General features: G+C 34.5%; 1 protein-coding gene across 2 annotated transcripts in view; it reads right to left on the bottom strand.

Moving 5' to 3' along the window:
• The window catches only part of LOC149787876 (succinate-semialdehyde dehydrogenase, mitochondrial-like), a 75,839-nt gene that overhangs the window by 43,604 nt on the left and 16,172 nt on the right, over positions 1–16,063 (bottom strand). For both annotated transcript variants that reach the window (XM_089974114.1, XM_089974113.1), the window contains exons 4-6: positions 13,349–13,432; positions 5,855–6,025; positions 2,252–2,368 (exon numbers count right to left, since the gene is read on the bottom strand). In XM_089974114.1, coding sequence (XP_089830240.1) covers positions 2,252–2,368; positions 5,855–6,025; positions 13,349–13,432 — 372 coding nt within the window. The remainder of the gene's footprint in view (positions 1–2,251; positions 2,369–5,854; positions 6,026–13,348; positions 13,433–16,063) is intronic.

The raw sequence follows: 16,063 nt of genomic DNA, 5'->3' as shown, positions 1-16,063 counted from the left end.
TCTGTAGAGGTGAATCTGGTCTTCAATCCAATATTTACTGGAGAAGACCTAGCTAAAGGTCAAGCGTACTTAATTAGCATGTATATTACCTCTGCATAGCCACGTGGCACAGTGACAATGGATCTCATAATTACAACCAAAACGATTTATTTATTCAGGTTTTAATTGCCAATGGAATATAATAGTGCCCTTGTAGTGTTTACATAAAGAATAACTCAACTGACAGGTAACTGAACAATAAAGATTATTTTCTTATTTCTCTCTCTCTCTCTCTCTCTCTCTCATAATAACAACAGATTTTTCTTGAGTTGAGCAGAATGAGACCGATTTTGTACATTAGTTTTGTACCTTAGGTTGTCGAGTGTCGTGTGTTCCACAGGCCTTGTCAGGTATGATCCCTTTATTTTTCGTACACGGTAATTACCACAAAATGATAATTATTTATTTTACATATAATTTTTTGTACATTGAAATTAATAATTATTTTTTCGGTAGTCCATTTCTTATTAGGCCACCCCTATTGCAGCAGGGAAGTGGCCTTATAATGAGGGTGGCCTTTTATAGAGGGGGATGACAAACGCGAATACTAAATACATATGAAGAAAGTCACAAGTACATTTAAGTCTAAACCATTTAATACTTTCATTAAAAAATCACATGCATGTTGTGAAATAAATGTAAAACAAACTGTTTCATCATTTTCAAAACAATGTTATGAATAACCATTGATATAGTTTTAAAACTGTCTTTATAACTATGTTACAGATCACATCATCTGTCACTTTGTTAGTAACAGTCTAAAAGACAAACCAGTCTTGTCACAATTAAAAATATCCTTGCTGTCATATCCCCTGCATATATCATTTAGTCTTTTGTTCCAATCTTCGACAACTTCATTATTAACATCACTGATTCTCCACTAAGGACTGAACACTTAATACTGTGTCGGACTTGAAATCTGTGCAACCATCCGTTACTTGCGGTAAAGTCGTCATATCCCAATTCAACTGACAAAATTGTTGCTTTTTCTTGTCATTCAAATCAGGATACAAACATATCCTTGCTCAAACAATCTTCCTTTCTCCGTCCTTTCACCTTCCCACTTCTGCAGTATTGTTTTCTTATCTTTCATAATATTGTTATCTGAGTCTTTCTGACATTAGTTTTTTGCAAGGATCTTCGACTCCCCCCCCCACCTCTAGGTCAGTTGAATTAATTTCACTTTCTCTTCTAAACTGAGAAATTTTCTTTTGCTTGATGACATGTTGATCTCCTTGCAGTAAGTTATTCATGCTGCCAACTACAATACTGATAAAACAATTTGTTATGCATCTAAACAAATTGCTGTGTGTTTATAAAGGAAGTGATCTCGTCACGTGATTCATTAGTAGCAGTCTGGTACCCTATTGTTTTTATACATTTTTTTACACTAAGTGAGAGAAGCCAAAACGGTTTTGATATGTACCATTAACATCATGCAGATTTGACCTTGCGGCCATTAGGATTTGTAATCTTGACAAAAATTGTCAGTAGTAATAGCCACTAATTATCAAAGTCAACAAGCTCAACATCTTACTAAGGGAAGCCATAAAGGCTATCAAACCATTTTCCTGCTGACTTGTGTATTGTACATCAATACTGCCACTTCTAAACTGTTACTACTGTTCAATAATTGTAATCTTAACAATTATCAGAGTGACTAAAAAGGACATCTTATGATAACACAGCAGTAAGGCTAATTGGATTACATGTACTTACCTTTTGTATGGATTAAAATTTGAGTCTGTCTCGGGTTTATGGAATAAATGGGGCTTCTCTTGAGGCATAAATGATATAATATTAACCTTAGTGGTACATGTACTTTAGTCAACACTTCTTTCAATAACGAAACCCGACATTGGGAAACATAAATCGGATTACTTAACACACGTTATGAATAAAATAATGGTTCTGGATACATATTAAAATAAAATGCGGCCACTTGTGAGGGGTAAATTTTATATCATTGCTGGCTGCTGGTTGTGTTAGCCAGGTGGCCTTTCACGAGGGGTACTTTTGAACACAAACTTGTCAGTGCCAACGGATTCTGGCCATAAGGAGCGGGTGGCTGCTGGTCAGGGGGGCCGTTCAAGAGGGGACTACTGTACACTAAATTTATGATACATATTTTAGTTTATCATAAAAGATTCTAGAAATGTCACAAAAGGTAAATTATTATTATCACAGAGTGCAAAATGAAGGAATTACTTACATCACAAAGTGCCAGTGCTGACAGCGGTGTGTCTTCTGCTGGCTTTATCACCACTGTACACCCAGCTGCCAGGGCTGCACATGCCTTTCTAGTGACCATAGCATTGGGAAAATTCCACTGGAACATGAAAGAGAGAAACACATTGAACACGATGTAGGATTTGCATATTTATACTCCTGTGTATGAGCACTTAATGGAAAATTTACTAAAACAAACTACAATGCTTCTGGTCTTCCTAAAATTTTATGGATTTGCAATATTATTAGTTGTGTCGATTCAATCTCCTCTAATCCCTCCCAGAAGCTTGTTTGCATCCAAATAATCTTTATTCCTGCAAATATCAATTATCGCGAGAATGAGTCTAAAAAGTAGATATGAAGCAAATCATCAGTTTAATCACAGGATTAAAACAAATGCACAGTACAATCTGCACTCATCCAGCCAATGTAACAATGTGTCTGCCATTTGTAAGAATGAACTCTGTTTGCCGCTGTTACAACATGAGGTCACTTGAAAATCTGAATATTACAGTTGACTGATTTTTGATAACATACTCTAGAACAGAGGTCTCAAACATGTGGCCTGTGGGCTGCAAGCAGCCTGTGGATTTATTTCCTGCAGCCCTCAACAACACCCAGAATTTATAAAATAATTAATAATAGACTTTTCTTCATAGCTAGTTAGTTTTGATAAAAATTTGTGTGAGCATATAATTCCTTGCCACGAAGCATACCAGAATAGAATAATGTATTACTCTTTTCTTTTTCCTTCATTTTGACTCCACTTTTGTATCTCTGTATGAAAAGGTTTCAATGATATTGGACTTGAGCTGTGGTCAGAGTAGTGATTGAATTTGAGAATTCTCCTCTAGAATTTTCAATTTATTGAACTAGATCAGTTAATTGTTTTCAAGGTTTCACCAAAACAAGGGTGATTATAGCAAACTTTGAACACTGGACCAGGCTATATGCTAAAAATACCTTAGTGACACGTCTTTGCTCTTTAATCTTTTTATCCATCATTTGTGAAAAAGAGATGACAAAAGAGTCATCAATTTCTCGGATGTACCACATTATACAAACAAAGCTATTATATCCTAACATCTAAATTGTATCAACAGAAGCTGAGAACAGCTTTAAAATGGGTGAAATTATTTTCTTGTTGATAAAACTTTAAAGTGGGAATTGTTCTATGTAATTATGGATTTACTGTCTCATGCCATGGAAGCAAACAAATTCTATGGTGGATGCCTCAAGTTTACCAACTAAAAACAAAAGTTTTATTCAACAATCATCTAAGCATGCTCCTATTTCAAATCTATTGTTTATTTTTCAAAAATGATGAAATCAACCAAACAAAAGAAATGTGCTACTTAACTAAACATACTTCAAGTATGCCATTCCATTGGATCTTCTGTATGCAGTATTGACAAGGTTGCTCTCTCATAATTTTTCATTTTATGTACAAACCAGATAAATGTAGATGTACTAAAGTTGTCAGAAAGCAGTACAACACAAGTTCTAAAATCCCAACATCAAAAGTAGTAATTAACTAAGCATGCAAGTGCGTAAATTAACAAATTTAATGTAATGTAAATAGAATTCTTGAAATAAAAACATATTTTGCATGAACTAACTTGGAGAAAAAAATACACAACTTTACGGCAACAAGACTGAACTTTGAATTTAAAAAGAATATTCTAACAGGTATGAAGAATATCAAAGGAAATGTTTTTTTTTGTAGTTTATATAGCAGCACATTATTTTAATCTTTATGTATCAGTGGACATAATCAGAAAAATGTTGTTGTTGTTGTAGGGGTTTAACACCATTTTTCAGCACACGATAGGCTATACATGGCGGCCAGTATTAATGGTGGAGGAAGAACCCGGGAAAACCCCGGAAAGAACCACCGACCCATGAGAAGGTACTGGCAAGCTTTCTCACATACCCACATTAGCCGAATCCGAGACTCGAACCCATGCAGACAGAGGTGAGATGGCAGTGATCCGTAACGGAGAGGGCTTTAGACCACTCGGCCACTCGGAGCCCCCAATCAGAAAAATAACTTGTCATGTACTCTTTGGACTTAAAAACAGACAGCAAAATAAACAGAAAACAACTTGACAAAGAAAAGAAAGAAAGAACTTGACGTGCAACAGTTGCTTAAATAAATATTTACATTTCAAGATCTGACAGAAGCATCTTGTTTAAGGTTTAACTGAAAGAAAAAACTGTATTTAAACTGACCACATAACCTATACAAAAATAAAATTATATAAAAATCAAAATTTCAAAGAGGTATACAAGAGACATATCTCTGGTTGAAGGGACAAGTTTTTGAACATATGAAAAAGACCACACTTGTACAAGTATCTTGCAACTGAAGAACATACATTTGGTCACAAACATTATGCTGTAATTCATTTAGAAAAAGGAATGACAAACTTCCGCTAATCATATATTTTACATTAAATAAAACGTATGAAATTAATAGAAATTAATAGAAAATGAGACAGTTATAAGCATGCAATGATCTGGATTGAGGTGGGGGGTACTAGAAGATCAGAGGGAAGGGCTTTAGTGAGCAAAAGAAGAAAAAAATTATGATACACATTACAAAATTATAAGCATTTCATATGGCTATTTTATTATTGAATTACATCCCGCAAATTTGTTGACTGTCATGAATTCAGAAATGTAATTCCCCTTTTCTATTGACTGTCTCCAGTTTAGATATTAAACTCCTTCATGTTCATCTTGATTGAAAATTATTTAACGATGTTTTAATCCATGTGATGGTAATGATGATATTTGTCAAATTTTTACTTTCTCCAAATTAAATTTTGTTTAATGACTCCCAATAAGCACAACATTTAATATGCTAGATTAATCACATGATAACTGCACGTTTTCATTTTCACCTTAATCCACAAAGTAGAAGTGAAATGTACCATTTTTCATTTCCATATTTTTCTAAAGGTGTCAACATCTACCTGGGTACTTGGTAATACAATTAGCTATATGGTACCCATTTAGTTCATGTAAAAAAAACCAAAAAACAATAAAACTACATGTTCCCAAGTACAGATCAAAGGTTATATCTGGCAGTGTCCGGAGCAAGCGCGACAGAGAATAACAAGAACAGTTCGAGGCTCATGTCATATAACATTTATTCATCACAGACCTCCGTCTACCGATCTTATATTTTTTATATTGTATTTTTTACATGTGCAACCATTTGGCTATGTATGTAAAACAGATGGGTTTCCTGAATTTGAAACCATGTGTCATGGATTCATAATAGTTTCATACACACTTAAGCAGCAGACCAGTCTATATCGAAAAATAAACATGGCACTAAATATTAAGTGAAACGGGCTTAATCAATGTGACAAGTGAATATTATATGACTAAAAATGTTAGAGAATTTTGTTATTAAAACTGAAGAACATACTGCATCAGAAAAAGGACAAATTTTGAAAGAGGAATTTGACAGTGATGTAATACAGCATTCACAATTTGTGGACCTTGACTTTGTGACCTTTAAGTGAAATTTATACAGGTGATGTATACTAGTTAAAGTGAATGTTGTGTAACATACTGGTGTTATCATGCCACAGACACCAACAGGCTGCCTTAGTACCAACAGACGTTTGGTCTGGATTGGAGAGGGTATTATCTCGCCATAAATCCTGCGAGCCTCTTCTGCATACCATTCACAGAAGTTTGATCCATATGTTATCTCACCTAATGCATCAGCATAGGGCTTTCCCTGAAGAAAAAAACATAATTGAAAATTATGCATGCAGAGAAACTTAGCTATAACAATGCACTTTCTTATAACACTAATTTGCATATAACACTTTCTTATAACAATAATCTGGATATAACACTTTCTTATAAAACTAATTTGGACATAACATGGTTGTGGGATGGCGCCTGAATTGTTTAGAACCTCTACACTAGTTTCCCCCTACTCATTTTTGAATAGCCCTCTGATGATTGAACAATCATTTGGCATAACACTCAAGCACCAATGTTGTTGTGGAAGTCAGCTTTTATCATCAAAATTTAATTTAAAAAAATGACAAATTGTTTACCTATCTAATAATGTAACTGCGAATCTCCCATTGCAAAAGGTTGTTGAACTGTAGAGCACTACATTACCCCCGCCAAAAAACCCTATTACAAAACAAAAGCAACCTCATGTGGTTTCTGCATGTTGTCAACCAATTATCAGGCGATCAATCAAGAGGCAGCTGAAAATCAATCAAGTCTTCATAAAACAATAAACTCTATATACCACTCCCTCAATAACTATTGCCTTGATAACTTGCGAACCTGCTTATAATGTGGGGTCAGGCACGGATCCCATTTTTAAACCAGAATATACCCCCCAAAATGATCCCTACTGTTGAACTTGAAGAAAATTGTGATCAAAAATTGGTAACGGAAAATTTGATGTAAAGCTTGTTTTATCATCGAAAATGGTAGATAGGACCTGGAAATTTTAATCAACACTATGAAATATCATATTTAAAAATAGGTCATACAATTTTTTACATTTTCATTCCAAACAACATTCCTAGTACACCATAATTAATGATGTTAGGATTGATCAATGAAAATGTCACTCACGCCAAGTGGAGGCAGTACTTTAATAAATACAAATTAAATTTAAAAAATTGTATCAATTGCAATTTGTGTTGTAGTTCTATCTTTTAGTTCTCATTTTAAGCATAATCATCATAAATGCAATGGGTGCTCTTGTAATTAAATGTAAAATGTGTCAATCTACCATAACAGCTATGTCTGTGAGCATTTCTCTGAGAACCTAATTAAGTGCCGACCACGTTTTGATAACTGACTTCCGGAAGTATTTATTGTATTGTTGCACTGAATTAAATGCTGGCCTCCTTTGTATTATCATGTTAATTATGTCTTTTGAATTTAAAAAAAGGAGGTGGAATAAAAGAAAAGTTAAAAGGCACAAAAATCAGACTAACTTAAAATCTAGTGGCCTCGGTCATATGTCGGGTGAACTCACTTCATTTGATCAATCAAACACTGTAATAAATGTCATTGTGTATGTGACAGAAACTACCTTAAATTAACCGACTCTTTCATAACTGTAATCAAAGATAACAAGGCAACCAAGTGAAAGCGAAATGAATACTTCGTAAAATAAAGAGCTTGATTTCACAAATACGGACCATTGTGGGCAAGTGAGTTTCAGAGAATTCTTGAACTGGCATTTAGAGATATCCTCAGGGATGATAAGAAATTTCATTATTACTTCCAATGAAATCACAACATTAATACTGTTCTAAATGAACAACAAAAAATTGAGTTTCGATGTAGACATGTCACGAAATAAATGCCGCGTGTTTTTGAAGAAAGAAAAAGGAAACTTGTTTGATGGTGTATCAACAGTTAGTCTAGTTCCCAAATTGTGGACTACCAATTTGGCAAGATACTATTAAATACCAATATGGGAACCAGACTCATCAAGAAAACAAAAGGCAGTTAAGTAATACAGAGATTTTTTTGTGTACATGTGATGGATGTTGAAACCAGTCGGAACGATCTTTCGTATGTTAGACATTTTGAAAATAAATGTTATTTAAACAGAATAACGAAAAACTTCATTAGAAAAAGCACATTATTAAAAATTATTATCAACCTTATTGTAAAATGATGATTCAGTCAATAAACAGCCCAGTTCCCTAATGCTGCTCCATGGTTTTCTCAATGTCAAAATGATTTTTTTCAATTTTTGGAGGTCCCTCTGTAACTTGCACCTCACTTATAGTGCAGTCTGTTTGTGGACCCCGTTGTGCGTGAGTTATTGAAGGAGAGTCGTACCTGGTCTATATGTACATAAGGGATATCTTTTGTGTATGTATATACTGTTTCACAAGTTTGTGTTAGTGTATTAGCAAGTAATTATTATTCAGATATGACTGGACAGTAGAGAAATTTGTAGTGGTCTGAAATTTATACAACCACTGCTGATAACTGAAATGCAATTAGGCAATTTTTTTCCCTCTATTATTTTTAGACTAATTTATATATGCCAACTAAAATTCAGAGCATATCAGGTTATGTAATTCATCCAGCTGTCTGTTCCACATTATACTTCTGCACAATAACTAGTTTTAAACCATCTATCATTATCAAACTTAATAAGTAGCTAGCATCTGGGGCAAGAAAGAAAACCTCTCAATTCTGACTTCAAATGGTCCATGTCTCAGGATACCTGGGGATGAAAGATGGAAACATTATTTCCACCAAACTACAAAGTTCTGTACCACATGCCTTGAGTAAACTTTGCGGATGGCTTACATTTCAAGCAAGATGCCTAATGATTTTGAGGTTAAAAGGTCAAGGTCAAAATCAGAGCGTCCCCACAAAATAACTCAAGTCCTGTGCAACAAATACTGACATGAAAGGCACCTATCAACTTTGGGATCAACAGGTCAAAATTCAAGGCTACTGAAACTTAAAAAATATATTAAAGTCTGAGGCTGGCTTACATTTGAGACAAAAAGGCACCTATCAGTAGGCCAAAGTTCAAGATTACTGAAAATGACAAATACAGTAACTGTATATTCGGTGCCTTTTACCAAATTCTATGGCTGGCTTGCATCTGAGGCAGAGAAGACTCCCCCATTGATTTTGGATTCAAAATGTCAATTATGTTACCAATGAAAGACAGTTTTACATTACATGCAATATTTTCTTCATTTGGCTGATTTGTTTCAATCTTGCATGATAACATACATAACATAATGGCACTCTGTTTTTGGCAACTAATGTGTTATAATTAACTATAATACAAACTTGATTTAAGTATTTTTGACTCAAGGAAACTTTGCTTGAGTAGCACTCCTTGAGGTGCATCCATGTACAAATTTTTGGGTACCGTATATACTCGTGTATAAGCCAAATAATTTAGTAAAAAATAAAGGCCTGGAAGAAGGGGGGTGGCTTATCCACAGGCCAATGTCTAAACTTTACAATATTTAGGTTTTTTGTTGACTACTTAATGGCTGTAAAATAACTTTTTCCGTGTCCTAAGACTTGGGCATGTAAAAAAACCATTAACTTTCGGTGACCCGACGATTATTAAACTGTTACACAGTACTATGATTGATTTTGTTGTTATTTTGCATGTGCATATTTTCTGATTTCTCCAACATGAAGTTAATTAAAGGTAAATACAGACTTCATAATTCGCTGGCCGGTTGAGTTTACCAGGGAGACCATGCTGAACTATAATGAACAGTACTTATACAGTGCAAAGCGTGCATAGCATCACTTAAATCCGTATTTATTCCCAAACATATTAAATGCAGATTTTGCTTTATTCATTGTTTCAACCAAATTGCATTCTTCCAGCTAACATTTTAGCTAGTCCTTAATAGCTGTTTTATTTGCGTTAAATCACGCGCTCACGAGTTACTCATTTTCAATGATATAAGCGATCTTACAAATTGAGGTAATATTTTTAAAAAGGTACGTCTGTTTAATTGTACAAGGCACGTAACCATCATAATTCTCATATAGTTCAACAAAGATCATCATCAATCAATTTTAGTTTGTGTTTTAGCTGAACAAACATCATAACTTTTCACACTAAAACTCCTTGTTTCGGCGTCTCCTATGTTGATAGTCGGCGAATTTCTTAAGTTTTGCAACAGAAATTCAGGCCAGTTAATCATTAAAACCCTGAAACTGGCTTGTGATAAGAAAATTTTGACCGGTAACTATACAAGTACATTCATGTGTAGTTGCCTTTTTTTCCCTTAATATTAGCATGATTACCATAGTTTTGTAAAAGAGGGGCAAAGGCATACCAAAATAGCTAGCCTCAAGGTATCGTACATGTGGCAACTACTTTCCCCTCTTTGTATATCTGGCCATACTCCTTTATTGTAAACTCATAAAGCATTTAGTAATGATTATTATAAAACATGCATTCTGAATTAGTTTTTTGAAGACACATTTGCTGCATGGTATGTATTTTCATTCCTTCTTTCATAATTGTAACGATGGTAATTATCATTGGTATATACGGTATAAAAATGCACGTGTTCACTCGTTTAAGTTTCTTTCGTGGGAATGGCACTATAGGATATGAATTTACAGCATTCATAGTGATCATTCTTGGGATCGAAATTAATTGTGGACAATTTTATTGTTGTGGTTTACTTTTTTGTTCTGGTTTATATTTTTATATTTGTATTATTGTAGAGGTAAAAGAAAATCATTAATTTGCGCGAATAATGTTTAAACTTAACATTATATTTAGTGAAGAAGCGAATTCTTTATAGAAAAGTAATTATTTTGTCACAACAATAATTCACAGGTGATATAACAGAACATGTGTGACTTTTCTTGTTTAGAAGAAATGAAAATCGAAGACATAATGTAATAATTGGGAGTTCTCAGCAAAAATTAGAAGATATTATGTAATCAGGCGGTAGGTGTGGAGCGACCCCAAAAATCTGGAGTTTTTTTCTTCCTCTGGCATGAAAGTTGACAGGTATGGTCACTTACATCAAAGTGAACTACAACTCAGCTTTTACGGTATTAGCATCGAACAGTATTGTTTTTGTTCATTGTGCTGTCATACTGGGATTACAATCTGAATGAGTTAGGTATTTACAATTTCAAAGCAAAGTAAAAACGTAATTACCGGTGCACTGACACATAATTTCCAATACAATAATGCATAAACAAACAATAATCGAGTCAAAATTGAGAGGTGGTGTTACAGCAACTCGCGAATGCTAAATTCTTGCCATCGTTTGATCAAATTATACACAAATCTATATTAGGCAGAAACAATAAGAAACAAAAAGTTAAATAAATTACTTTTCAAACAAGTTTATACCATTTCTTTTTAATAATCATGCACGCTAACCTCAACATAAGTATACATGTAATTATTTTAAAATATAACTTTGCCTAAATAAATGCATTTAGAACTTACCTTGTGCATCTTGAAATGTTTTAGGTCAGTTTATATGCAGGTCATGCACTTTTTAGTGTTTATACCTGTTCAGTTTGGGGGGTCGGCTGATACATGAACGGGCTTATACGCGAGTATTTATGGTATGTATAATAAAGTACAAGATATCTAGAGTGTAATGAATTAATAGCTGAAAATGCATAAGTCATTAAAGTATGAAAATTTGTTTACAGTGACCTAGTTTTAGTAAGGTTGAGTTACTCTTCTTGAGATGCATCCTGAAAGCAATTATTACAAGTATAGGTGAAATAGGGTCTAAAATATGTCGTAATGAATGAATAGCTGAAAGTACTGAAGTCACTAAAATGTGAAAACAAGATCAAAGTAAATTTTTTTGGTATTCTTTAGTTACTCACTCTGAGAATCATTTATATGCCAACTTTTATGAATGCAGCAAGATGATCTGAGATATGGGTGTAACAAACAAATGGCTGAAAATGTGTAACATGCAAATGGCTGAAAGGTTTTGCCACCTCTTAATTCAGCCTCCAAAGTCACTTGTGATTCGGTTCATTACACACTTTTGAATTCACACTTTAAGATGCATTAAACACTTAACATGCATTCACATGCTCATTTTCATGAGTGCATGCGAAATGAAATAAGAAAAATCTGAGGGTGTAATAAAAGACATCTGTGTGAAAATTAGGTCACAGTGACCTAGCTTTGGTATGGCTGTGCTACTATGAATGAGATACACCCACATACAAATCTGAGTGTAGACGAAATAGGCTGAAGAAATTACAGGCATACTGAATGGATGGCTGAATTACTGGTCTCTAAAATGCATGCATGCATCAGTTTTCATAAGTGTAGATGAAATTTGGTCCAAAATCATAGGCATAATAAACAAACAGCTGAAAATACAAAAGTTATTTAAGCATGAAAAATTGGTAAAAGTCATCTAATCTGGTATGGCCAAGTTACTCCATCTAAAGATGCATCCACATACCAATTTTCATGACAGTGGAAATGGAACACAGATATGCAAAGCCCTGAAAAACATTGGTAAGGCAGTTGAAAAGTTTTAGTAGGTCATACCAGTTTTTAGTAAGATGTAATGAAATATCATGCGCTCCTATTCTCACCCTGGAAATAGGTCTTTTAAATGTTTAAGAATGTGGTCTAATTCAGTGAAGGCAACATTTTGTTCAACTAAAAAGTTTATAAAGTACTCTTGTGTCTTAATGACCTCAGTTCAGTTTCAGAAACCAAAATTCATGGAGTTCAATTACTTCAGTCTAGATCCATCAATCATATGTTGCTGTTTTTAAAATAAATGCATGTGGCAGCAGTAATCATCTCTGGACAATACTCATTAACATGATGTTGCCAAGGGTCTTAATATTCCGTGTCAACCATTTGGACTTCTATATTGCATTCAAGGTATTTTTGTTTCCATATGATGCTATATATATGTAGAAGCAAAATCCTCATCACAAAAGGTGTTTTGCATGAAAAACATGGGTTGAAACAATTATCTAAGGTACCTCCCATCAATTAAGTTTGATTCCTAACGAAATACATTGAGTCTTTTATGAAATCATTTTGAAGAACCCAATAACCAAATCTGACAGCATTGACTGAATTTTTGCAATTTTTGTTATTGTTCTACAAGTCTATAATTTAATAGTCATTTCCAAAACAGTCTTAATGTAAAACTGTAAGGACTAGCAGGTCTACGAATGTATCTAAGATTGAAGATATAGGTTGTCAAGCCAGTTTTTAAGTCAGTAAATTAAGTCAGTTATTGAGACATAATCCACATAATTGATCAGATTGTATATAAAACCTAATATTATGATTGTAAAGTTTCAAATAAGAAATGTCATATCTCAATCCCTTAATAATGTACTTCTCAAATGGCAGTTGCAGATGTTAACTTGTAAATTACAAAAGAGGATGGAGTTGTTAATAGAAACAGTACAAAGTTTCTTAAACAAAATTAAACCTGCCTAAATTTTAGAGTTTCAAATGGACATTATCATCAAACATGGGCTCATGAGAGAACTGAAGTAAAAGTAATTACACATTCTGAGTTATCCATGAAATTCTTACATTTTCCAGTGTTAACAAATGGGCCAAGTCACTTTTGTTTTCAACCATTATTGCATACCACTTCTTCATGATGGCACTTCTCTCCTGAAATAAACAAAATTTGAAATAGTATACAGTGTTCCCTCATTATAAATACTGTCAATAGAAGCCACTGAGTATACAACCTTATAACGTAGTATATTATAAAATAATCCATAATTATAATGCTGTACACAGCAAACAAAGTGCATACCACATAGAGTAAAACCACCAAATAATGATAATACTAATATGATACATGTACATATTGATACATGTACATATAAGTTTATTAATCAACTGGGATCCACAACCATACTTGCATGTGTTATAATCAAAGATCTTATAGTGAGGGAGTGATCTTTGTTTCATGATTGTAGTAGAGTGAGAATGTCAAAAATGGTATTTTTATATAATTATAAAAAATTTAAAATTCAGAATTGACATCATTACTCTGGAAACCGTTTAGAGCAAACTTAAGAGATTTTCTGTTGCAGAAAACACAACTTTGCTGGCCTTGTGCCTAGAGCATCCACCTTGGATGCAGGAGGTCGCGGGGTCGCACCCTGGCCAAATCATACAAAAAACTTACAAAAATCGTACTAACAGCTGCCTCACTAGGCACTCAGCATTAACAGGTTAGTGCCTGGTGTCAGGATAACGTAACTGGGTAGGACATCATGCTAAATGTCTGTGGCATGATGCCCCAGTGCTAGGCATCACGATAGTCTGTCATACTGCAAACATCATAGTGATATGACTGAAAAACTGTTAAAGCTATGTTAAAAATCTACAACACACACATGCACTGTTGCAAAAATCTTTAAATTTAGGTCAATATTACTGCATAATCTATATATTTTTATATTAATACCAAACATGTGATTTAACAAATTTTATATGTCCCTTGAATTGTTCAATAAAACAGGCTTTGCATTATTTTTTGCAAGAGCAGAACTAAATTCTATAATGAACAGACCTTAGTCTATGGCCCAAACAGACCTGAACATTTATCTTTATTTGATCACACAAAGTATACAGATTTTGCTACAAATTTATTTTATCTGGGAGTATAATGTTCAAAAGCATACTAATTATCCAGTTTTAACAAAAATAAAATCACTGAGTGATTCAGTCCACGGATGAACACGCATGAATTTTGGATCCACATGTGACTTTTGAAAAATCACATATCCTGCACTGTTCCATGAATTTATGAAACCTACGGCAAAATCGTAAGAGTTGACAGGTCTGGAACCCTAAAACTGATGCTGGACTATTATCACAGGCATGAGGTGTGAGACTATTCCATTCCAAACTGATGCTGTACTATTATCATAGACATAAGGTGGGGGCCTACTCCATTCCAAACTGATGCTGTACTATTATCACAGACATAAGGTGGGGGCCTATTCCATTCGAAACTGATGCTGTACTATTATCATAGACATGAGGTGGGAGCCTATTCCATTCCAAACTGATGCTGTACTATTATCATAGACATGAGGTGGGGGCCTACTCCATTCCAAACTGATGCTGTACTATTATCACAGACATGAGGTGGGAGCCTATTCCATTCCAAACAGATGCTGTATTATTACCACAGACATAAGGTGGGGGCCTATTCCATTCCAAACAGATGCTGTATTATTACCACAGACATAAGGTGGGGGTCAATTCCTTGTCTAAACTGATGCTGTACTATTATCAGTCAGGAGGTGTGGGCCTATACCTTGTCCAAAATGATGCTGTACTATTATTATAAACATGAGGTGGAGGCCTATTCCTTGTCCAAACTGATGTAACAGTTTGTACTTTTAGTTACTTTAAGACAGTGTTGCTTCAGAGCAAAGCAACACCGTTCATATTGATGGGTCAAATAAAGCAGAGATACACACAACAGTGTCAGCAGTCAGACTGTGTAATCCTTCACACGCATTGATACTGGCTGATCACAATCGTGGCTTTACCTGCATGTAACTGCTTACCCTCTGATGGCTGTCAAACTTTTCAATCAATACAACAAGCAATTAGAATGGGCTTCAGTGAGTATAGTATATTTCCATTTTTTACTTTGCCACCAATTTACACCCTACTACACTGTGTAATACATGTACCCAATTATCACAGGTTAAGTCAGATTCTGTCTTCATTGTTTTGTAAGGTGTTAGTCTGTGGCTGGAATAAGTGACTGATGTTATAAATATTGCTGTTTTTGTTGTTGCAGGGTTTAACGCCATTTTCAGCACAAGATAGGCTATACATGGTGGCCAGTATTAATGGTGGAGGAAGAACCTGGGAAAACCCCAGAAAGAACCACCGACCCACGAGAAGCTACTGGCAAGCTTTCTCACATACCCACATTAGCAGAATCCGAGACTCGAACCCATGCAGACAGAGGTGAGATGGCAGGTATCCGTAACGGAAAGTGCTTTAGACCACTTGGCAACTCGCGGCCCCCAATAAATGTTGCAACTGTTTGAGTTTACCAACAAAAATTCCTGACAATCCATAGAATGGCCAGTCACCCTCCATTCTGTACCTGTGATGTAAAGTTTCAGATATCCATATGATCTTACCTGGTCACTGTGGTACATTTAGTGCCAGATCTACAGCAAGAGTAGCATGGTTTATAAAGAATATTTTTTTACACTAAACCTCCAGATGCTATGGGTAAGTCTCAACTTGGCCCAACTA

The sequence above is a fragment of the Sinohyriopsis cumingii genome, chromosome 11 (assembly GCF_028554795.1).
Source record: "Sinohyriopsis cumingii isolate HCF-2022 chromosome 11, ASM2855479v2, whole genome shotgun sequence".
Lineage (NCBI taxonomy): Eukaryota > Metazoa > Mollusca > Bivalvia > Unionida > Unionidae > Sinohyriopsis > Sinohyriopsis cumingii.
This window is presented reverse-complemented; position numbering and strand designations above follow the sequence as displayed.